A 24,016-nucleotide genomic window follows, 5' to 3' on the forward strand; every position below is an offset into this window, starting at 1 on the left:
CTCTCTGCTACCCATCACATACAGGGAACAAGGAATAAAACCCTAAAATCAGTGAAGTTCCAGACACTCAGTCACCAACGTTCACAAAGCCCCACTGCACATCATTGTTGGAAAGCAGTTGTGCCTCCTAAAGGGCCACCTAGAAACAGCCATATAATCCTAGCCAAACTTTAGGTATCTGTGAAGATAAAGGTCTCTCATTTGGCTAAAGTCTGGCTGGAGAATAAACTTAAACCCAGTTGATTCAGAGGTCTTCATGGAGACAACCAACATACTTTTATTTACTGCACTACTTAAGAGGTATTTTGGATCTTAACTCCCATTTGCCACTCCTACCCACCTCCCTTGAACTGGGAGCAGAGCATCTGTCTCCACAGCACTGGAGTGCCTGTCCTCTCCTTCTATATTTGTGTATAGAAGCACAGAAAGGAAGGCACAGAATGAGTCACGGGCACACTGGCAGGTATAAGAACTTTTGTAGACCTCAGTGGGTGCATCTACACATGCATATTAATGCACAGCAGTACACTCCAGCGCATGTCACGCTGGAGTTTATTGCTTCCAGGTGCTATGTTAACACGTGCACCCAGGGCCACAGTATGTTGAGCCGGGTCAGAGAAGCCCCAGCTGGCAGGGAGTTTGGGGGTCAGCCTGCCATCCCGGGGCTGTTCTGACCTGGTTCAGAGTTCTGCAGAGCGGCTAACTGGGGCTTGAGGGTGCTGGCAGGCAGCCCCTGCACTGAAGCACCCTCTACCCCAGCCAGCCATGTCAGTGTCTACACATGCACAGCTGTGCATGAAAAAGTTCTGCAGCAGGATTGTGCTTGTATTTACAAATACTGATCTACTGCAGAATTCATTGGTTTCCTGCAGCCTAATAGGGCTGCATGCATAGATGGTGCGTAAGAGTTGAGTGTGCAGGCACAACACTGTGTTGCCACCACCTCGCTACTGCCAGGTGCTGGCTCTGGCTGGGCTGCAGCCCTGTGTCCTGCTGTTGGCACAAATCTGTGGCGGCACGTGCCCTCTGTGCTCCCCCCCACCTATGTATCACCTATGACCACAAATGTAGGCGCCAAGATGTTTGCTGCAGCTAATTAGTCAACATATATGCACCCTTAAAACCCGACTTAAGGGGTCATTGAGCTTAGTTTTAAGATTTGATCCATCAAAAAAAAAAAAAACAACAAACCACATCAGCCAGACTAAGAAGCTGTACAAAGCTGGACAGTAGGGCTTATACATGGTTCAAGGATGTGCGTGTCACTGCAGTTACTTTTGCTCTCTTCTTTTTTGCCGAAAAACAAAGATCAAATTATTTTGGGCAACTCTCCTGCTGATTTTTTTCTGAGTCTTCCACAATTTAAATTGCCTTATGCTTGGTTTTTGGTTTGAGTGATTTTTCTGACAGGTAAGCATCTCAGCTGCTCTCCCATCACCACTTACCTGATAATGAGACACTTAATGAGATGCTACGTGTCCATAATAATGTTGCTGGTTTACTTCTGGAAGGAAAAATATGCACGGCTTTTGTTACCGTTGTTCAAATTTAAAGCCTAGCTGCACCAAGTTTTCTAGATGGAAGGGCTACTGGAGGGGCTGTCAGTCAGAAGGTATTCCCGAAGCTGCAGTACAATTCCTCAGCCCTAGAATGTGATGCAGGGGGTCAGCCAATTGCAGTGCAGCTGGCAATAGACAGTTATGCTCTTCAGGCAGGGCTACAGCTCAAGTTTGACAGAGATCATGTTTAATAACTGGAGTGCTGCAATCCAGATGTTTACTGTAACTACACTGTGGACTGAGAAGGCATACAGCAAGCCATGGTAAGAAGTAGAAAAAGGTCAGAATCACAAGCAGCTTTTTGTACTCAAAATAACTTTTATTTTTCCATTTTTTGTACAAATAGAGAAAACCAACATGTGTGGTGATATCACAGAGCAGCCAAACTAGCCACTCAGCCCCAATTCCATAATCATGAAAAGGGACTTTAAAAACCCAGGTAACCCTTACAGCACCATGGGAGGCTCCACATGTCTGAATTGCATGTTGCTGAGCTCTTCTGTTTTTGCCTCACACTGTGGCCTTCTGGGGTCCCTTGTGAACTCAGCTGCCATACTCTTGCCCATATGAAGGAAACAAATCTGCCCAGGTTTAAGCTGCCAACATTTTAAACAGCTTGCATGTTCACCAGACGGCCATGCCTGTGGCCCTCTGACTTTAGTGGTTAAACCATGGCAGTTCACACCTCAAAGCCAGCATTATCTCCAAGACAAACTTTGGGCTGCCCAGGACAATGATGCAGTAAAACTGACTGCCCATGTCTATCATGTTTAGTAAAGTACCTGCTCTTTTCCAGGGGAAAACCCATTGTGCTAGGGTGGGGAAATCAGCAGCTAGCAGAGGCATAGCTCTCTGTGGTTAGAGGATAAGGCCAATCCTTGTCTCCCACAGACTCTGGTGAAGGAACCTGATTAATTTTCATGTCCATTGCTTACCCTTGAGAATCGGGGCAAATTTTCCATTTCTGGCAACCTGTGTTTTCCTCCAGTCCTGTTATCAACTGCCTTGGGCTGAGGGAAAGGGACACCACCTAGCGCTTCTTTCTTTCCTAGACTGAAAATTCAGTAGTTTCTTTTTTCTTCCCTTCAGACTGAATTTCTGAGAGGAGAGCCCCTGCCTCTGTAAAGGGCCCACTTTGAGGCAAAAGGCACCTTACCAAATCAATTTTTCTGATTCTCTCTGCAACAGTCACTAATCATGTACCAGTGGACCTAATGAAGGTACCCTAGCATATGGGGCTGGAATAGAATGAGAGAGAACATATGGGACGTCAGGCTAAAGTATTGGAAAGCTGATTTCCAATATCTCATCCATCATAAAGTTATGGCTGACCATGCACATTGCCACAAGCAAAAGAACTGTGGTTCCACGTGATGGCTATGAGCATACACATGCCTGGAACACTGCAAGGTTGCTTGTACACTGACCAAAACAGAGAGGAAGAGAGGAGTGAGCAGGCAAGTATGCTATCCTGAAACTGCCCCTCCACATTTGCTCTAGTTCAGCTGGGGAACACAGCATCTGCTTTCAGGACACCCTTTGCCATTGTATCATGGCAGGGGGCCCAGCTATGCCATGCTGCTAATGAAAGGAAATGGGAGGCTGAGAACCCTGCACAGTTTCAACTGTTTATTAACATTTCAAACAAAATAATCAGAGCTGATCACAAGTCCCAGGAAACACCCAAAGCAGTTTGGAAATGGAATGGTCTTTTTTTAAACAACAAAAGTAGTTAACAAATAAAAGCTGCAAAACCTCTGGGCATGACACCTTTGGCTTGGAAAGGGAGAAGGCAGTATTAGACCTAATCTCTGGCAGCATCTATCCAGGCATCTGCAAAAAAAAGACAGTCACTCCTTCACTTGTAGCATCTATTTCTCCCTCTTTTTGGGGAGTAGCAGATACCAAAAGAGTCCACTGGGGCTAATTTTCCTTTTATGCTCCCCAACTTCCTCTCCCCAGATGTGAAGCCCCAAACGCTGCACCCTCAGCAGCCCTTTCCCTTAAGCCCCAGACATATCCCAGAGTTTGCAGGCCCATTACTACTCCTCTGTGGAAGTGCCAAGGGATGACTACAGGCAGAACAATACCTGTTTTCTAATTTGCTAGCTGTCAAATGTAGAGATGTGATTCTATCATTGTGACCCCAAGCTGCAAAACAGGAATCTCTCAAAGAATGGAAATCTCCTGCAAGGCTTTGGGATAGCTATGCCTAAAGCTGGGGCATGGTCTGAGGTCCAAAAGACTAAGTAATTACACACTGTGGGAAGTGCACAATATTGGGGCACTCATGCTATACAAATGCATGAAAAGCCATCATGTTCATCCATTCCATACGTATAGAAAGCTCACAGGTGCAACAGCTGAAGTAGCCACAGAGATGTGTGCAAGGCCCAGACTACTCTGGACTATTAGAGATCACTTCAGCACTTACACCACAATAAAATGTGCCTCCTTTAATATATTAAATTAGAATGACACCAAAACCCCAGGAACACAGGGGCCCAAAGCTGAGTTTGCACTATTCACATTCCCAGCTCCTATACCAATAGATGACATTAAGGCAAGCAGTTGGGATGCTGCCAGAAAAGGGCTCCTGCCTGCTCCCCCTCTGCTTCAGGATGTCAGGCACAGCTCCACCCCTTGCTTGCCCAACATCCTCAAGCTGGGCTAGCAGCCCCTGGGTGATAAAATACATCATATTATATATAGATCATCTCACACCTGTGAGATAAAACTAGAGCCAGCATTTGAATTCCTCTATTGCATGCACATGATGGATAGGCTCTCCCTAGTACATGCAATGAAACAGCTCCTCTAGGCAAGGGGACAGTAGCCAGAGACAGCGCAGTGAATGGCCAGCTCCTTTATGCTCTGGGGACAATAGAACACAGTGCAGTGCTGTAGGTGGTTACTTCCACTATCCCACAGCTGGCAGAAAAATGCACATGGTGCAGGGAAGGGACTCCAGGAACATGCAAATGTTTTAGGTATTTTCACTGTACATTAAAATTTCCTTTTAAAACAAAATTTGATACAAAAATAGATACATTTGCAAAGTGACTTTTTAGTCAGAAGGAGCCTCCATCTGTCTATCACCACGGCAAGGAGATAGGAAGTTCCTCTGCATGGCACAACACAACAGCTGAAGCAAGCAGACTTGATAAGCCTGGGTGGGGCTCAAGCTGCAGCCACAAGAGATTTGCTCCAAAAGATCATATGCTTTCCAGAGTGTGCTGTTCAGACTGTACACTGCAGAGAACTGCAGCCCTAGCTTCATTCCAAGCAGAGGCTGCTTTGGGGCTGCAGCAAACGCTTTTGTAGGACACTGAGCAACACAGAACACTACACCTAACTTTTATTCTTCTCGGTTCCAAAACATGCAGAGGCAGCTACTGCATTAGAACAGCTTCCTGCCCAACAGCCTATCAGCAATGAATACTTCACCTATTTCCTCTTGAGTAATCACTGCTATGTCATTAATTCCAGTGGCAGGAAGGCTCAGCTGAAGAGATGCTAGAATAAATATAACAAGCAGAAGAAGGATCTGGGTTGAGCAGGAAAGCAGCAGGTCCTGAGGGAGACAAGGACAGCGCTTCCCACCCCAGGTATTTACTGAGTCACTTCCTTTCCTAGCATGTGGTAGAAAGAGGGCACAAGAGAAGGTGCTGGGTACAAGAACACAACCCAGCAGCTAGAGAAACTGAAGTTCAGCTAAACTGACCTACAAAATTTCCTCCCACATAGAGATGGATAAGGAAGCAGGTTGAGAACCTCCAGCACTGCTGGAGGTCAGTCTCTTGGGGAAATGGAGCTTTTGGCTGGCCTGGCTCAGCAGCATGTCCCAAAATTAGAGATACTTTAAAAAGTTCAGGTTAAGGCAGCTTGTAAAGTTCCTGCTTTGGCAACACGCAATGCAGGGATATGTGTAGGTGGGGTGGTGGCTTCTAATCCCTCCCTCTACACCCCTTACCTCCCAGTATGCTCTACCATACTCCTGCAGAGAAAGGAGGGCTAAACCAGTGTCTCTCACCTTTGCTCTGAGAGCATGGCTTACATTCAGCTAAAGCATTATGCCTTGTAATTTGAGAGAGGCAGACTGAAGATTGGAGATGATCTAGAGAACAAAAACAAAAGGCCAAAAAGCTGGCACAAGCAGGCCCAAGAGCAAGAAGGAAATTACACTACCCCACAGGCCCAGGCTAAAAGACTGCAAAGTGACCCAGTGTATTTTGCTTCCTTTGCACATTTTTTTCAGTCCTGCAGATTTCAGCCCTAATCCATCACCCAGGTCTAGCTTGAACGGCTGATCATCTCCATGGCTTCATCATGGACTCCTCCATCAGCTGCCAACTCACTCTTTGTCATCTTGCGTGGTACTGTACTTAGTGCCTCATCCTTTGTCAGCTCCGAGGCTAGCAATGAGGTGACAGCACAGCCGGCTTTCCTGTTTGCTGTAAGAGAAAAGACTGTGAGAAACTAGCTCAGGGATACATTGGTGCATACTTGCTTAGGTGGAGGTCACTGTCCTTCAGGTTGGCTGACTAGAGCTGCAATCTGGCATGGTTGCCAGGGACTGGGAAGAACAGGCTGATGCATGATGTCCTGGAACAATCCTATAGAATTGCTGTTTCAATACAATTAAAGCTTCCAGAGCCCCTGAAATAACAGGGGATCTTTCATAAAGGGCCTGGAGCCATGACACATGTACTGTTTGAATGGGAGCAACATTTATAAACAGACTGTCCTATAACCCACAGGATGTAGCATAGAAAACCATGCTACAATTTCAGATAGCACAGGGATGGGCCACTTAGAAAAGAGAGTGTAACAACAACACTCTGGCTTGGTGGCATATGGGAGATTCGATGAAAGTAAGAAGTACAAGAATTAGCCATACACTACGCAGGAGTCAAGCAAGTCATCGAATGTGTTTTCAGAACTCATTACTTTTAGGGAGCTAGTTGAGTGTTGCCAGTATCCACTTTCTGGTCCAAAGGCTGAATGATGGGAAGGGACATGCATCCTGAATTAAAATAACAAAGTTCAGAAGCTCAGAGTTTAAGGTTGTCTCCACACACTAGCAAGGGAAGTCCAGAGAAGAGAACAAGACTAAAAGCGAGCAGTATCACAGAAATAACTCCCTACCTCTTGTGCTTGGACAGTCTAAGGGTGGGGGGAGGGGCCTGACACACCTTTCCCCACTTTTGTTTTTGCTGGGTAACACACAATGGCCAAATGGAGGGTGCTATTTCCTGGTTCACTACAAAATTTTGACAGATCCTTACATCCCTTGTAATCCTTCCATGCCTTATTGTGCTACCTAGATATCACAGTAAAATGGAGAAACACCACCATCTTTCACCTGTAAATCACATATGACATCCTAATGACACAATGTCTAGATATTACACATCCCTTAAGACGTCTCTTTACACCTAAGACCTGAGTTTATCCAGATCATGAGTGTGAAAGCTTCATGGAGTTCACCACTGAGGCTCAGTCAAGCAAACAGCCCTGAATCAGAACAGCTACCATGCCCTGCTGAACTTCAGGATAATGATAAGAAGAGGTTTGGGCACAGTGCTTGCACAGGGAGGACAAGTCATTGACCATATCATTAACATATACACTCAGCCAGCTCCAACACTGAATACATCCATACACTCACTTGCGGCACTTAGGCTGATGCACACACTCACTAACCTGAACAGGTGTGCACACATATAGGCAAGCTCTGTGTTCATATATATGGTCAGACACGCACACAAACTATCCACTGCAGCACACATGCAGGTTGAACCCAGTGCACACATGCTGTGGTATGTATGCATGCATGCACATAAGTACATGTGCACTACAGTCTGCATGGATTCATTATGTGATGCATATGTAGGCACTCTCTCAGGCCCAAGTGTCCAGGAAGAAACTTCTATGGTTAGAAGAAGCTGTAGAAGTGACAAGTCACTTACAGGAGTTCAAAGCAGCAGGTGAGTTCCTGCTTAGAGACATGACAGTCACGGGGAGAGTTAACTCTTTATAAGACAGCAAAGCAGTCACTTCTCTTGGACAGTTTCCCATGCAGTTTCTAGACCGGACACTTTTGAACACTGAGAACATGGAACAGCATGCAAAGGAGACATGCATTAGGCACAGACAAGTACAACTCCCAGCTGGAGGTCCCCTGCACAGGGATTAAGCCCTTCTATGGACTCTTTACAGTACGCTACTAAATGTCCATCCTGTGTGGATGACCTGCACAGGGTTTATCCCTGCAACAGCTATGGCAGTCTGCTGTCATCACTTCGGGCATAGAAACACCTCTCTACCAGCCCTTTTACTTATTTCTGCTCCATCCCATGACCTTCACTCCCAAGAACCTCATCCTGTTAAAGATTTTATTATGCAGTTCTACTCTCTGCAACCCTAAACTGAAGAACAAACAAACCCTGTCAGGGCTATCCTAATGACTGCATCATAAGCTTCCAAGGTGCTTCCTACACCACCTTTCTGAGCTCTTCCACAGTATGCTTCTAGCAGCACCTCCTCAACTTTTACATCTATAGAGCCTCCAGTCTGATTCTGCTTGTGTTCTGCTCCTACCTCTCATGCCTGTTACAGGTTCCCCTTTCCCCCAAGACTCCTTGCATCCCGAGGCACAAGGTGCAACCCTCATCTGTTTCCTAGCCTCTGGTAATCTGCTTCCTACACCCCACTGATTTTCAGTCTCTCACCTGAAACACAGTTCCAAAGGACAAATCGCAGTCATAGACCCTATCATTCCCTGAATGAATCCTTCTTCAAGGGCTTATCCTTGTTACAGACCTGATAGGTGCTTTCCTGTATGTCTTTCCAAAGAGTATGTTCAAGACACAACTTGCTAATTGCAACTAGTTAGGTCCCTTAAGTCCACTGGCTGAATTATACTCTTTAAAGCCCAGCCCCATCTTAACCCCCCACATCCAATCTGCTGCCAACACCCAGTTTATGGGCAATACAGACATGGCTTCTCAGATTCTGTCTGAACTTCCTGAAATCCAAAGCTGTGCTCTGAGAGCTGCTATGCAGGAGACAGAATGTGAGTAACTGAAGCACCAAAATAGTAAATGGAAGTGTCAGCTGCTGCACTCTCTGCATGATGGATCACTGCGGTACTGGAATCAGGAAGACTGCACACACTGGCAGGAAGGGAAGAGAATGAGGAGAGAGACAACAAGAAACAGCCTGCTGCAGCCAAGCCCTGAGAGCAATGTGACCTGGCAGCCCAGTTCTGTGGGCTAGCTGCAGGCTCCAAGGCTGGCAGCTAGGTGGGCTGCACTTTAGACAGGAAAGTGAAAAGAAGAATCAGAGCAAGATTCAAAGATACCAGTGAAAAAGGCCCATTTTCAATCCACTCCTGGGATCCACTCCTCAGGCTGCATGTGTCTCAGTCTCCTCTTCTAGCCCTCCCTGCCTGCAGACATGAGGAGTCACACACACACAATGAGAGTGGGGGACGGGAGAATAACATGCCCATGTGTTACCCGCTCAGGCGTATCCTCCTCCACCTCACAGAGGGACAAGAGAGAGTCTGGTGAGAGGAAATAAAAGAGGCACTAGTCAGATTGCTTTCAGATCCCACTGAAAGACACTCCTCCAATCCCAGGCCAAAAAGCTCGGCCAGTATTAAATGCTTTTCCACTGGTACTAGGTACTCCCAGCCATTTGAGGCAAGACCTCGTATCCCATTTGAACCAGGCTTTAACCTGGCTTTAACCTTCTAGCATTCAGGATAATCTATCTTGAATGTGATGAATTCAAACCTTGGATGTCTCTGGATATTAATATTTCATTTGTAAACATAAAAATAGTTTTAAAATACACTGCAAGTTAACAATGCATGCTTGCATCTTCGTGCCTGTGAAAGCATATACAAAAACAGTAGTGTGAGAGAGGCCTACTGTTAGGAATAACCAGAACACAAAAGCGTCCATGTTATCAGAGTTCTCAGGGCTAAACAGGATGATAACTTCAACCTTAGTTTCAAACTTATCTTATAGTACATCTCTTCCCCTTCTGGCATCTATACACCAGACACTAGAAAAGACTCTTCTACAACAGTGGTGCCCAACCATTTTCCCCAGTGGGCTAGACTGGTAACGCCCGGGTCTACCTGCAGGCCAGATCAGGCCAGTGGTCCTGATCCTGTGCTCAGGGCAGGTGGCCAGCAGTCCTGATCCTGGCTGCAGGGGGTGAGTGGGGTGGGGTCGGGGGGGAGTGAGGGGGAAGGCAGGGTGCAGCTCTGCCAATCAGTCTGCATGGGCGGGGTGTGGGGGGGGTGTGGCCCAGCCCCGACCTGGACCTGCAGGGGAAGCGGAGGCCTGGCCTGGCCCAGGCCCACCGTGGGAAGAGGGCATTGCCTGAGTCCAACCTAGCCCCACTGATACTGAGACAGAGAGAGAGAGAAAAACAGCCCATATACACATGTTGGTGCTTTTTCTCACACCCACACTGGTACATTGCATCCTTCACACACACAAACGGGAACAGGACTAAAAAGGGCCACCTGGGCTATTGAGTCTGGTCCCCTGTGTTTGCAGGCAATCACTTATCCTATACTTCCCCAAAATTGCCACTTGAAACTCTCAAATACAGCTACAAGACACAACACTTGAAACACCAACATCCTATGACATGGTATAGGTAAAAGCAGGGGAGATGAGGGCACTGCCAAGGCCTGGTCACTGCAAAAATGGCCTCAAGCACATACCACTGCCACCCAGTAGGTTCTCTCTGTATCTCCCCCTGCTCCTGCCTCCCCTGACCCCACCATGTGCCTGTGCACAGACATATGTACATTTTCATGCTGGTAGGTGTTCTCATACCTCCTGCCTCTCAGTATGTTTGTGTCTCATATACACACACTGCTATGGTCTCTGTCACTGTCACACCAGTAGATTCTCCTCATATTCATACCCATGCACCAGCAGATTCTCATTTTCTTCCTAACATACCCACATGCACATCAACACCTTCACCCATATGCATACACATCCCAGGTTCTCTCTCTCTCTCATCCCCCTCTCATGCCCACAGCTTAACAGGTTCTTGCTTTCTTGCATGTTTGCACATGCACTCACTCTCTCTCTCTCTCTCACATCAGCATGTTTTCTCTCACACTCACCATACTGTCCCAGTATGGTTTCCCTCTCACATGCCCGTGTTGGTAGGTTTTCAGTCACATGCACAGAACCCAGGAAGTTCTTTCTTACACAGTCTCAAAATCTCTTGTCCTGCTTCCCCTTCTGTTTTTACATACGTTCAAGAGCTGAAGATACCCTTTGGCAGCCTTAGTATGGGAAACATTTCAGTTTTCACTAGTGCTTTACTGTGTCAATTTACTATACTTTGAGCAGCAAATGCTTGTAGCATGGCTACTGGGTCACCCAGGAGAGTGGGCCTCTCTCACTGAAGACCAGCTCTAAACTGATTTTGCAGCAGCTCTGCAAAGCATTAGCAGAACATTCAGGCTCACTCAGGTGTTTGCATCTCCAGACCCAGAAATCAGTTGGGATATGTCGTGAAGTGGCAGAACCTGGAAGGACTATTACTAGCAGGCTCCCTGTATCAAGAAGGGCAATCTCTATCAGCAACAGCAGGGCAATACAGAAACTGAGAAATGAAAAGCAGCTTCGCTGTTCTACAAGATGTCATGTTTGAGGAAATGAAGGCCCAGCAGAAACAGGCAGCCTAATACAAGCGTATTGTTGCCCTCTTGTGTTGGGAGATGGCTGTGGAAGTGTGGGCAACCCAGCAAGCTTTGGTGGGGGAGGCAAGATTTATGATAGATTTTTCTTTATTCGCCTCTGTTCTACAGAACAGATGGTCTGCATGACGTCAAGGCTGTAAGAAAAGAACATGAGTTGAGTCACTCAAACCAAAAATCAGGCCTGAATCATCAGGCTGAAACCGTGACTGCAAGACAATCATGAAGTCTGAATGAAGGAGGACACTGGGCTATTGTGTACACATCCTGCCGACTGTAGCAGTCTGCGCTCCTTTCTTAATGAACTAGCTGGAACAATCCCCTCTGCTGACACCCTTCTTCCCTACAATGAGCCCGTTAAGTTATTAAACAGACTTCCCAGAGGTCTGTCTGCTTTTTCATTCCTTTACATGCTAGCGAGGAGCTGCTACTGTCTCTGAATAGACACAGCTGCCTTTAAGGAAACTCAGAGTCAAAGATTGGAGCTGATGAGATTTACAAACAGTGCCTCTACGCTCTTCAGCTGCTGCAGTGAGTGAGACTAAAAAGTGTCAAGGGATTGAGAAATGCCCTCAATAGCTCTCATGGTGGTGGTGGGGAGAGTGCATCACATACCCCACTGTTTAGGGAAAAAGATTTATAGAAATAAATGGAAATGCAGCATCTACAGAATTCTAAATACTCAGATGGAAACCGAAATAAATGAAATTTTCTACTGATAAGAACTACAAAGACTGATGTTGCAGCTCCAAACCCAGCAATAAACCCAAAATCAAAGGCAGAATGGTAAACAGGTAAATGAAATCTCAACCTTGAATGCCTCTGCAGCTTGCAGCACCCAAAAATTAAATCTCCAGATAAACCAAAAGGAAAGCCTGTGGCAACATGTAGCTTTTAAACCCAGAACACCAAGAAGGACTTCTCCCAGCTGTGATGACTGACTCCACAGATCTCTATTACACCACTGTCACATTGGTACGTTTCTTGTTCCTTGCTGCAAAGTAAAACTGCACACAAATACAGGAGCTAAATGCCAACACTTATAATAGGAATAGACACTTAATGCAGTAACGGTAGTCTCTCCAAAGAGCGCTAGATTAGATGGACAACAGGGTTACAGGTCTGCTCTCCACATTTCTCAGTCTATTACAAAATGAGTGGCCAACTGTATCATCTATATGCTGTTCTTAGTCCTCACACTTTCCTATGGTACAGTGCATCATTCCTGGCATTCTGCAGACATGTCATAATATTCCCTTCCTGTTGTTGTACACTTGGGAGTGAAAATCCTCTTCCTTTCCCCCTCCTTATAGGAAATTTTGATCTAAAGCTGCCTGTTCAAACAGCAGCTGGTGGCACAGGAAGATCACTTGAATCATGTTGACTCTAGCGAACACGATCGGAAAGTATAGTGGATGTGTGATCATGGAATCACACCCAGTCATAGACAGAAGATGATGAAGCACACACATTATGGCAAGACATAGCCCATAGGAAAATGAGCTACATCACAGAATTATGCTGACACATGCATTTGTCATTGCCTCCACCTTTCCCCATAGTTGCACCTCTTTTGTCAATCACATTAGCAAACATGACTCTCTCCCCTTTCCTCATCTTTCTATGATCGTCAATCACCAATCACTCTCTCATTTTACAGCAACTCTTTCTTCATTGCGTTGCCCTTCAGAAGTTAACATCTCCTTGCTCTTTCAAGTGTCTTTATCCCACTGGACTTTCCAGCTCCCTTCAGCCTTCAATTACTGATACTTTCCCCAATATCCTTTATAAAATGTTCATGTCCTCTGCTCTGGACTAAGCTGTTTCCTAAAGAACCTTGTGGCATTGGCCACAGTTGGAGGCAGATTGTGGAGCCACAAGGACCAACTGACCTGTTCTGACTGGACAAGTCCAATTCTTGTCCTCAGGGAGGAAAGGTAGCCCATCAACTCCTGCTCTGAGGAAGTGTAGCAAATAATACTTACCTTGGCGTGGTCCTCTTTTTCTACGGAAAGCTGCTCCTGATTGCAGGGCCTCCAACAGACTGTCCATTACCCCCGTCTCATCACCCTCTGTAAGGAAATCAAGAAGTCATATGTAGACATGACAGACATGCATAGAACAAATTGCACCTCCAAACCTCCTAGATGTTCCAGATCACAGGGGAAAAGTCACACCTTTGTGACACCATCTCTTTTCCCACAAGGGAAGCAGACAAATAATTCCTGTCCCTCCCCACTCCTCTGATAGCTGCAAGGAGCAAAGAAAGAACCACCTTTCTCCTCCCTCCACATATACATGTAGGAGGTGGGGAAAGAACACATGAAGAGGGAGAAGTCCTATTTTTGCCTGCCCCACCATGAACTGGACAAGTTCTAGTTTATTGGCATGGCTCACTTTTTGGATCTCTCAAGTGTATTTTAACAACCCTTGAAGCAAAACAACATTGGCCATTGTTGTCTCCCTGCCATACCTGTGGCAGGTTAAGGTGTTATGCCTTCCGACTGTCAGGGCTGACGGTGTAGTTTGACTAAAAGGTTATACAACAGTGAAATGGCTGTACAACAGTGAGCCATCCCACAAATGTATGGGATGGTTTGGACAGAGTGATCCTGCCTCTGGCAGCAGTTGGACTGGATGGCCTTTGAAGGTCCCTTTGTCTCAATTTTCTATGATTTTTAAAGATACCTGGCACCAGCAGGGATGCCTCACTCTTCATGGAAGATGAGATGTGCAGAGATACAGAACTACTTGGGAAGTGGATTGTATCATATGGGGGAAGGATAGGAACTGAGTTATAGATAACATTTGGCAGGTTTTCTAAGTTTACTTTTTTCTCAAAGGCTCCAGCTCCATTATTTTGCTGCTGACTGTGGATTTTGAGATTTTCCCTGCAACCCTGTCTCTTACACTTGCCATCCCTGCTCCCTGCATTCTCTTTGCCTGCTTGGCTCAGTTGTTTTCCTGGTTCTCTTCAAGAATAATTTCAGGTTATTAGTGCAATTCATTCCCTTCCAATCTCCTCGCCCTCCCTCTGTAGTGTTCGGATCACAAAGAAGATTATCCTGGCCTCAGCTGCTGTTCTTCCCTAGCAACAAGCATGTCATCATGTTCAAAGAGCATGTGCCAGCAGAAGCACACGCAGCACTTTCGTAACAGAGGCCATGAGACGGCAGTGCCCCCTCCTGTCTAACAAGGCAGTCCTGGATCTAGGATCTAGGCAGCAGCAGGAACCTAAATTGCCTTTGGCTTCTCAGTATAAGGGGTCCTGGAAGGGGTCCTGCACCATCACATTCTATGTCATAGGCTTAAACAAAACAATATAAACCCAGCCACGCCTATCCTTCCCCACTGACAGAGCCCAGTGCAGGGTAACAGGAGAGTTACCTTCCCCGCTTCCTCCCAATAAAGAGTGAGACAGAGCTCTTCCCTGCATCAGCCTGCTAAGTGAACTGGGAATCTGACTAGGTTCTGTAACCCATTTCACTCTAGGGCTGAATGACCCTGTAGGAATATTATTAAGTATAAGATCCCCACAGACAGATGCCCTTATACTAACTAACCTACCTTACAGCTTTGCATAGCAGGAGGGGGAAAAAGGAGCTTGAGCAATTCCTATGTAGCCTGCCCTGCAGTCAGTAAGGCACTGAAGGAGTTAACATTCTGAATGAACACTCAATGCAGACTGCAAACCAGTTTCCATAGCAACAGTTCCTGATGAAACCTAAATCTATAAAAATCACATCAGGACATCTGCCAGCATTTCCCCATGCTTCAGACTGTCTGCACACAATGCCACCTGCTGGCAGAAACAACTCAATATGCCTGATCTAAATTCTCAATACAAGAGTCAGAGTCTGATAGTACTCAGGTTCCAGAAAACATAGACAATCCTATGCTCAGTTACAAATAAAAAAAAGGTGAAGCACTGTTATGTAGAGGTTCAAATACATGGCCACCTAGCCTCTAAAAGCTGATGGAAAAGTGACTGTGAGACTCTAGGATGTGTAGGCAGGAGGGAGATAAGAGCACAAAAACACACAGCATCAGACACCCGGGGTTGGGTGCATCCTAGGAAAAGAACAGCCCTGATCACTATGACTCAGCAACACAATTGCAGCCTGTCAGGGTGGCTGAGGTCCATTACCCATGCATCACCTCATGAAGGCCAGATACTGAGCTCTCTGCTCCGAGGCCTTCAGTCAAAGCGAATCTTGCCTTGAAACTTTACAGTCGAAGAATGTAATGATGGGAACATCTTTCTACTATCAGCTACAGCTAGATTCTACTCTTCCAGTTCCCTACCAAGGTGCTTCTAGGCATGGCATAGGTATGGCATGGAAATTATATTGCTGTGCAGTGCCTTTATCAGGGAGAAACAGGATGAGAGACTCAGGATGACTGACAAAACTACAGTACTGCTATTTACTGAACCCCAAGGTAATAAGATATGGTGCTGGATGAATGTTGCCTTGTTTAAGCTCAAACCAGACTGGAAAACAATAAAACTGGGAAGTAGGAGAAGCATCCTGAAAAACTAACAGCTTCACATTGGCCCAGTTGCTCTAACAGTTGCTCTAACCTTTGCCCTTCCTTTATACACCATTCCCAAGGCCAAACATTTTGGGCTAGGCAACACGATATTCTTGGTAAAGGGTCCCCTACTTCTGCAATTTCCTCCTTCTTGAGACCCCATGTAGGATGGAGCATATTAGGTGATGCTCTACAGCTTTTCTGTTTAAGGTCATGGTGTCTGATGCTCTGCAACTTGTCTACGGTGATGGGGTCTGAGCCAGCAGCTGTGAATAAAGGGCAGCAGTGATGTGTACAGCCAAAACAATGTCTAGGGACATGTACCATACAAACTCTCTGGACTCTCCAGATCTCTCCCTAGGGTATGGACTGATTATTGGGTCCTACTATAGCTAGACTGAGTGGCTTGGATACATACCAATGAGCATAGGAACTTATGCCTTCTAGAATTATTATGGAAGTTATTAATTTTTGTAGGATCTTTTCCAGAAGCACACTGACATCATGCCCAGCCACTGAGTTGGGCACTCAAACTATTTAGCTCTGATACTAACTTGTTCTCCAATTCTAGAGTCATAAGCACACAGACTAGAATTCTTGTCCTTTTTGTAGGATTTGCTGAACCACTGGGTTCTCATGAAAAAGGCACATACAAATGCCTCTTGCTATCCAGGAAGAAAGCAGTAAGGTAAGCCCTGAGCACTGCCGTCCTTGCTTCCTATCACAATTTCCAGTGCTGGGAGGGGAAAGGGAAGGAGATGGCAAAGAGTGGCAAGAGCAGCAGCCCTATAAAACACTGGCAGCTGCAAGAGTCAAGAGAATCCAAAGGGGCCATGGCTGAAGCACGTTCAAAAGAACATGCTCCTGTGAAGAACATGCTCCTGTTAAGTATTGACTGTGATTGCTGGTACAATCTGCTGGACAAGCCTCCTTCTTCTGCAAACTGGAATATGCTTAGGGAAGAGATGAAAATTATGAACTTGTATGTTTGCTTATTGTATTTCCTCTACCCCCTACCTCTCAAAGGAGCTCCAACTGTGATGAATTCAATCATTCAGGTACTGCAATCCTTTCCCCCTGCCCAGAACCGCATACAGGCAGTGCCGCAACTCTGAAGCAAAGGTAGCAGATGGGAACTAAGGGACTCACCAAAAGGGAGTACCCTCTGTGCTCATAAGGAAACAGTACGTAGAGCTTCTCTGGGCCTGCACAAGCAAATGGCCAGGAAAAGGACCAAAAGCATCTGAGAAAAACAGAGCAGCCTGATGCTCCTAACTGCATCCCCTCACATTCATAGGCTCAAGCAGCCCAGAATCTCAGAGACAGGCATACTAGGAAAAGGAAAAAGAGAGAAAATGATATTTTTATAGATACAGCAGTTGGCTGAAAACAGATGAAATGCTAAGCCAGGGAAGATACTGGAGTAAGGGGTCTCGCTTTCAGAAGAGGAGTGAGGACACAATTAATCTAGGTAGTCCCTGAATATGCACTTAGAAAAAAAGGCAGATTTCTCTGGGGAAGGCCACCTTGAAACCTCCAGGCCCACAAGCTCATGTCCTCACTGGGACTGCAATGAGAATTTGGAGTCACTTCAACATAAGCTCTACAACAGCATTGTCTCTCTTCGTGAGCCAAAGGAAAAGAAAGAATGTGAGAGCCTGTGGGGCATTTCACTGCATGCATATTCAAACAGCCAGCAGAAGGGGATAAGTTTCAGGAAATGAAAAAAGAGACAGGAAATCAACAGAGAGAGGGAGTAATTGAGTCCATATGTTGTAACAAAGGAATGTGCCTGGTAGCAGAGACCAGATTGTGCTTATAAATGAAGAATCTCCTGCCATGGTACAGAACAGTGTACTCTTAGAGAGGAGATGCATTTCCAGCCGCAGCACCAAACAAAAGCCTTACATGAGTCTCTCATTCTGCAGACTAACAATTTTGGGCACAGAGTAAAAGTCTCCAGATTTAACAAATTTGCTATTCAAAGTGAGGAAACCATAAGGTTGCTGTAAATAGCAAATAACTGCGAAGTCATTAATGTGTGCCTTGGGCTTGTGGTGGGCTTTTCAGTTCTGTACCTAGAGTGACAGTATACTTGAGAGGCCCAGTCATTAGACATGATAGCAGCTGTCATATATTTGAAAGGCTACCATCCCTTGCTTCACTGAGTAACACATAAAAGCAATGGGTTAAACTGCAGTAAAGCAGATTTAGATTAAACCTCGGACATTCTTAAGTATCAGAACAGTAGGACAGTGGAATAAGCTGCCCAGGAAAGCTATGGAATCTTCTGCATTGGAGGTTTCAAGAAAAGGCTAGATAAGCATTTGTCTGGGATAGTTATCTTGTATATAATAGTTTATCTTACATCTGTACAAGGGGTTGGACTAGATGAACCTTGAGGTCTCATATGATGTTATGATTCAATCACTATTAATACTTTCGAGTAATGGATAATGTAGTGAAGGGTTGAAGAAATGGCTAATTAAATTTGTAAGTGACAGATTTCGATCTAAAAGATACTAGCCTAACTACTGTATTACACAGCTAGGCAAGAAACTGGAAGATGCAATCAAAGGGATTTGAGATTCACATTAGTGTATTAATACAAAGACAGGGAGGGCCTCAATTCATTTGCAGCAAAGGATGTCAAACACATTCTTGACTGTATCAAAAGAGACATCAGACATTAAAACATATTCCCAAAGCAGTGGTCCTCAAGTCATGGCCCAGTAAGCCCTTTCTGGTGCTTGAAAGACTAACATTTTCAGAGAACCAAGCATGATGGGTAGTAATAAGCAATGGTCTTGACACTTATTGCTCTTGTTCTTATTACAAAGTATCACCACAGTCTTTCTGAGGCTCCACCTGCAGTTCTAGCTCCAGTTTGGGGTATTTATTTCATGTGCACACAGTTCTGGAGAAGGCCCAGAAATCAGGAGGTTGATAGCTGAAAGGAAATGATGGAACTCTTAAGTCTAGGCTGTTTGGAGACTAGGAGAAGAGAGATAATCTTTTGCTGCATGTAACTGGAGTAAGATCAAAGTATCTCTCTAGAAAGGGAGAGAAAGTAAGAGATGAAAATCAGGCTCTTATGCAATTATCTCCTAGATATCCCAAGAGGGAGAGTGAAGAGGCAGAGCAAAAGACAGGAATGCCTTTCCCCACTACCGATATCATGTCATAAAATTTACCATATTTCATTAAGATGATAAACTCCTAAGATCAGGATCACCCTCTTTCACCTGTAAAGTAAGTTATACTGCCTACCAAAATAAGTACATCATCATGATCTAATATTCTGTGCACATATTCCAAAGCTGCTGCTGCAAGCCCAGTTCACTTGGACGGAACCATTTTTTCTTGTTCTGCTCAGACAACTTTTCTGTGTGCTGCAATCTTTATCTGTCTCCATCAAGAACCCAGCCTAGGATTAGCAGCCCTTTCCCTTCACAGTTGTATCTTAGGATTCCTGCTACTGTTACTGTTCCACACACAAACCAGAAACCCTTTACTATCAGTTTGCCCTCTAGTACCTGCATTCATGTCTATCAGTTGCTCCCTCTTCTGCTGCTTTTCCAGTCGTTCCTTCTCAGCCTTCTCCTTGGCCAGCTTAGCTCGACGCATCTTTTCTTCTGTCTCACGCCGTTTCTGATTCTCTTTCATGGCTTGCTGCAAATAGCAGAGTAAACTGAGAAGTAGCTAATGAAGTAAAGGGCTATGTGGGGATATTTACAAAGAAGGTTACTTTCCTTGTGGAATAAGGTAAGAAAGGACAGTGCCAAAGCTGGGTGCACTGGAGGAACAGTCTGAGCCAAGAGGGAGAATGAGGAAAGAGTAACATACTCACCAGAAACATGTTCCTAAAGTTGTGCAAATCCAGAAAGAACTCCTCAATGGATATTTTCTTGGGGTCAAACAGGAAGTACTGGCCCAGTTCCTTAAAGAGGTTTTCCATGTTTGAATGCATCATTCGCAGCTTGTCATACTGCTCCTGGGCTTCCTTAACAAAATTGTGAGACCTGAGAGTCAAGGACAAGACAGCTGCTTGATGGAAACACCAGGGATGAGGGAGAGTCCCTGTAAGCACCAGAACTATCTGTTTCACCAGTGCACTCTCAGTTTATCCGATTTCTTTAACAGCACAGGGAAATCCCCATCTCCACCAGCAGTAGTCATCCACATGTTCAATTAGGTCACCTCTGCACTCTTTGTCAAGATTGGCACAAAAGTTCAACCCCTTTATTAAGGGCAGGAATTATGTGGGAATGTTCAGTACAGGTTAAGACCCATGTTAGAAATTAGCATGCTTCCAATAACCCACTTCACATACTAAATTATTCCATGGCACATACCTGAGGGGCATTTCCTTACAAAATAAGACTCTACGGTACCTCAGCACTCCTCCTTCCCTATGGCTCAAGTCATTACAATGCAGTCAGAGTCAACACACCTGCATCTCAGTGTTCACACAGCTCCCTAAGAACCTGTCTGGTTACCTGTAAACCTGCCCAACACCCTGTACCGTGCCAAGGGGTCTCCTTGACTGCATATGAATGCACTGAAATGCAGCGCATCTATATCTCAATTCTGTTCCCCTGAAGCCTTATGGGTATCTCTGCTCAAGTGCATACCAAGTATTAAAGTTTCATCAGATTACAATGCACTGAGATTCCAGTGCCTCTGGCATTAGCTCCCTAAGACCTGGTAGCATACTGTCTCAGAAGCAAACTTCATCTTCTGTCGCTGTGAATGGTACAAACAGAATCCTATTGTCCGTGGCATTATCTGCATACCAACTTCTACAGAAACTGCAAAAAAGCAACCATCTGTGGCATACTGTCAAATTCCAGGCCTATGATGCTGAAACACATTGGTACCTCCTCTGCCCATAGCATCTAAGGCTGCTTGTAGACATTAAACTACACCCCCCCCAAAAAAAACAAAAACAAAAACCCCAACAAAACCCAGTGCTTTAATTTTCAACTCTGCACATTTCCACACCAAGCTCTGTGAATGCCCAGAAGAAGCACTTTAGCTGGACCTGGTCTGCCTGATGTCTGTAAAGATCAGGTGCTTTAGTGGGGCTTTTGTGTGCTTTCACTGAACAGCTGATTGAATCAGCTTTAGCTAAAAGTGCCAAAAAGGCCCACTGAAGTGCCCAGTCTATACATATGCTACAGAGCCAGGTTGAAGCAATGCACAGTTGCTTCCTGTAAGGCACTTCTATTTATTTTTTTTGCAAGCTGCCCAAATACCTGAAAGATTCCCAGATTCTGTATGGAAAAGGGTATTTCAATGCACACCACAGGTCTTCTTGGCCATACACAAATATTTGTCCCAATTCAAGGTCAGAGATACCTTGGCCCACAGGACCAGCTATATTAACACTACAGCTTTGCAGCACACTGCCATCACTCATGCCTATGTACAAATTCTTTTTTCTTAAAAAAAGAAAAAGGATATAGTCATTTTTTCCACAAATTTGTCCTTCTCATCTGTGGCAGCAGGGAAGTTCTCAACATCATGCTGCACATCTGAAATCTGTTTCCTCATCTGATCCAAATTTTTCTGTAAATTCTCAGCAGAGACTGAAAAAAAAGAAAGACACACAGACAAAAATAGGGCTAGCAACTCTCAATGTATGCACTCCGTTTTAATCAGGGTTGTAGCAGCACTTATTCAACATCTAAGTGCTGGCACTATTTACACTGGTTCAGCCTAACCTAGTTTCAAACTAAGGCAATTTATACTTGTACAAAGATTTTTCACCACTGCTGACAAAGGCTGGTTCTGGGACCCTTGGCTGAATTTTCTGTTTCTGAAGGGCATATAAATTCAGGCAGAAGGAAACTTTAAACTAGGTTTGTCAGGGGATGGGGATTCAGAAGACAGAGAAAACCTAGGCAAAGTGAACTACGAACCATGCACTGGGACAGTCCATGTAAATACTAAGGGGCCTGACAGACATCAGGACAGGGGAGTTCCAAGGGCACCTATCGGGGGACTAAAGTGTCTCTATACTAATGTTAGGAGCAAGGGAAACAAGCAGGAGGAACTCACACTCCTGCTTGCAAACAAAGACTTCAACCTGGTTGGATTAACTGAAACCTGGTGGGACCCTACCCATGATTGGGCAGTAGGCATAGAGGGCTATAAGCTGTACAGACAAGCTAGTCGGGAAGAAGAGGGGTGGGGGGGTGGAGGGAGGCATTGCTCTCTATGTTAAGGAGCAATGCAAGTCTTCTATAATCAAGATGGGATCAGCAGCGGAACAAATTGAAGTACTGCAAGTCAAAATATAAGGGGGTCAGGAGGAAAGAGACTTGGTAGCGGGGGTCTACTATAGACTGCCACACCAGGAGGAAGAGATAGACCTGGAATTCTCAAGGCAACTCTCACAGGCAGTACACTCAAGGGTTATGGTTGCCATGGGTGACCTAAACTACCCTGACGTCTGCTGGGAGGAGCAATCAGCTAGATCTGACCGTTCATGTAGCCTTCTTAACCTGCATACAGGACCTTCATTCATCTAATGCAGGAGGTATATATTTCCACTAGGGGAGATGCCTTAGTGGGCTTGGTATTTGCCACAAGGGATGAGCTGGTGGGAGATCTGCAGATAGAGGGTAACCTAGGGGATAGTGACCACAAATTGTTAGAATTCACTATTTAGCAAAAGGTGGGAAACATAACTGGTAGGGCAAAAGTGCAAGATTTCAGAAAGGCCAATTTCAATGAGCTCAGGAGCTCAGTAAGTGAGGTACTGAGGAACAAGAGCATTGGTGAGTTAAGAGTACAAGAAGGGCGGTTGTTCCTTAAGGGAATGATTGTTAGCGCACAGAAGAGGACTATCCCACTGCACATTAAGGGGGGTAAAGGGGCCAAGGAAACCCTCTTGGCTGAACAGGGAAATCCAGGAAAGCCTAGGGATGAAAAAAGATGCATACAAACAGTGGAAGCAGGGGGTAGCCAAAGAGGAATATACCTACAGGGCTTGTACTTGCAGGGAATCAGTTAGAAAGGCCAACGTAACAATGGAACTCAGGCTGGCAACAAAAATTGAAGACAACAAATAGTCCTTCTTTAAGGTATATAGGAAGGAAAAAGAAGGTGCCTGGCAACATAGGACACCCACAGGACAGACTAGGGCAATTGGTAAGATAGGAGGAACAAAGCTAAGCTCTTCAATGAGTTTTTTTGTGTATTCCTGAACACGGATAAGGACACATCTCCCATTTGGACTATAGACAGGTACAAGAAGGATATCAGCCCACCAACAGTTAGCACCAACCTAGTGAAGGTGCACTTGAAGGGCTGGACATGTTCAAATCAGCAGGCCCAAATGATCTTCATCCAAGGGCGCTGAAGGAATTGGCCAGTGTCATATCTGAACCACTGGCATGACAGTTTGAGCACACTCATGGTGCTCAGGACAGATCCCAGAGGACTAGAAAAGGGCCAGTGTGGTCCCGAGTTTCAAGAAAGGGAGGAAGGAGGATCCAGGTAACTATAGGCCAGTGTCTCATCCCATTCTTATAAATAAACTAAGCTGTCACAGATGATTACATGGTCAGGTGGGTGGCAAACTGGCTTTTGGGATGCACCCAAAGAGTGGTGGATGGGTCAGTATTAACCTGGAAAGTTGTGGGCAGTGGAATCCCCAAGGTTTGGTCCTTGGACCAGTGCTGTTCAATATCTTTATCAGTGACTTGGATAAGAGGTGTGGAGAGCACTCTGTCCAAATTCATGGACAACACCAAATTATGGGGCAAAGTAAACACACTGGAGGGCAGGGAACGGGTTCAGGAGGATTTGGACAGGTTGGAAAAGTGGGCAGAAAAGAATAAAATGCAAGTTAACAAAGACAAGTGCCAAGTGCTACACCTAGAGAGAAATAATCATCAACACACTCACAGACTGGGGGATGACTTTCTAAGCAGCACAGCAGCAGAAAGGGATCTCAAAGTCATAGTCGACTCCAAGATGAACATGAGTTATCAACGTGACAAAGTGATAGGTTAAGCCAACCTCACTGTCATGTATTAGCAGGTGAATCACAAGCAGATTCCCCTTTATGCAGCACTGATTGGTGAGGCAGCAGCTGGAGTACTGCATCCAGTTTTACATGCCGCACTTCAAGAGGGATATACATAACCTTGAGAGGATCCAGAGGAGG

The 24,016-nt window shown here is 45.4% G+C and overlaps 1 protein-coding gene across 2 annotated transcripts in view; it reads right to left on the reverse strand.

Annotated features, from left to right (window-relative positions):
* Positions 1–3,173: 3,173 nt before the first annotated feature.
* Positions 3,174–24,016, reverse strand: part of LOC109309916 (protein diaphanous homolog 1-like) — a 71,564-nt gene continuing 50,721 nt past the window's right edge. Inside the window, exons 9-14 of one of the 2 annotated variants that reach the window (XR_002101082.1) lie at positions 21,304–21,428; positions 19,688–19,852; positions 19,374–19,509; positions 13,290–13,376; positions 8,926–9,129; positions 5,932–6,013 (exon numbers count right to left, since the gene is read on the reverse strand). Coding sequence is in view for 1 of the 2 variants with exons in the window: in XM_019534810.1 (XP_019390355.1) it covers positions 5,853–6,013; positions 13,290–13,376; positions 19,374–19,509; positions 19,688–19,852; positions 21,304–21,428 (674 nt within the window). In the remaining variant the exon portion in view is untranslated. Of the gene's footprint in view, positions 6,014–8,925; positions 9,130–13,289; positions 13,377–19,373; positions 19,510–19,687; positions 19,853–21,303; positions 21,429–24,016 lie in introns of both variants that reach the window. The other variant, XM_019534810.1, reaches the window with a different exon arrangement.

The sequence above is a fragment of the Crocodylus porosus genome, unplaced genomic scaffold, assembly GCF_001723895.1.
Source record: "Crocodylus porosus isolate Cpor-Errol unplaced genomic scaffold, CroPor_comp1, whole genome shotgun sequence".
Classification (NCBI taxonomy): domain Eukaryota; kingdom Metazoa; phylum Chordata; order Crocodylia; family Crocodylidae; genus Crocodylus; species Crocodylus porosus.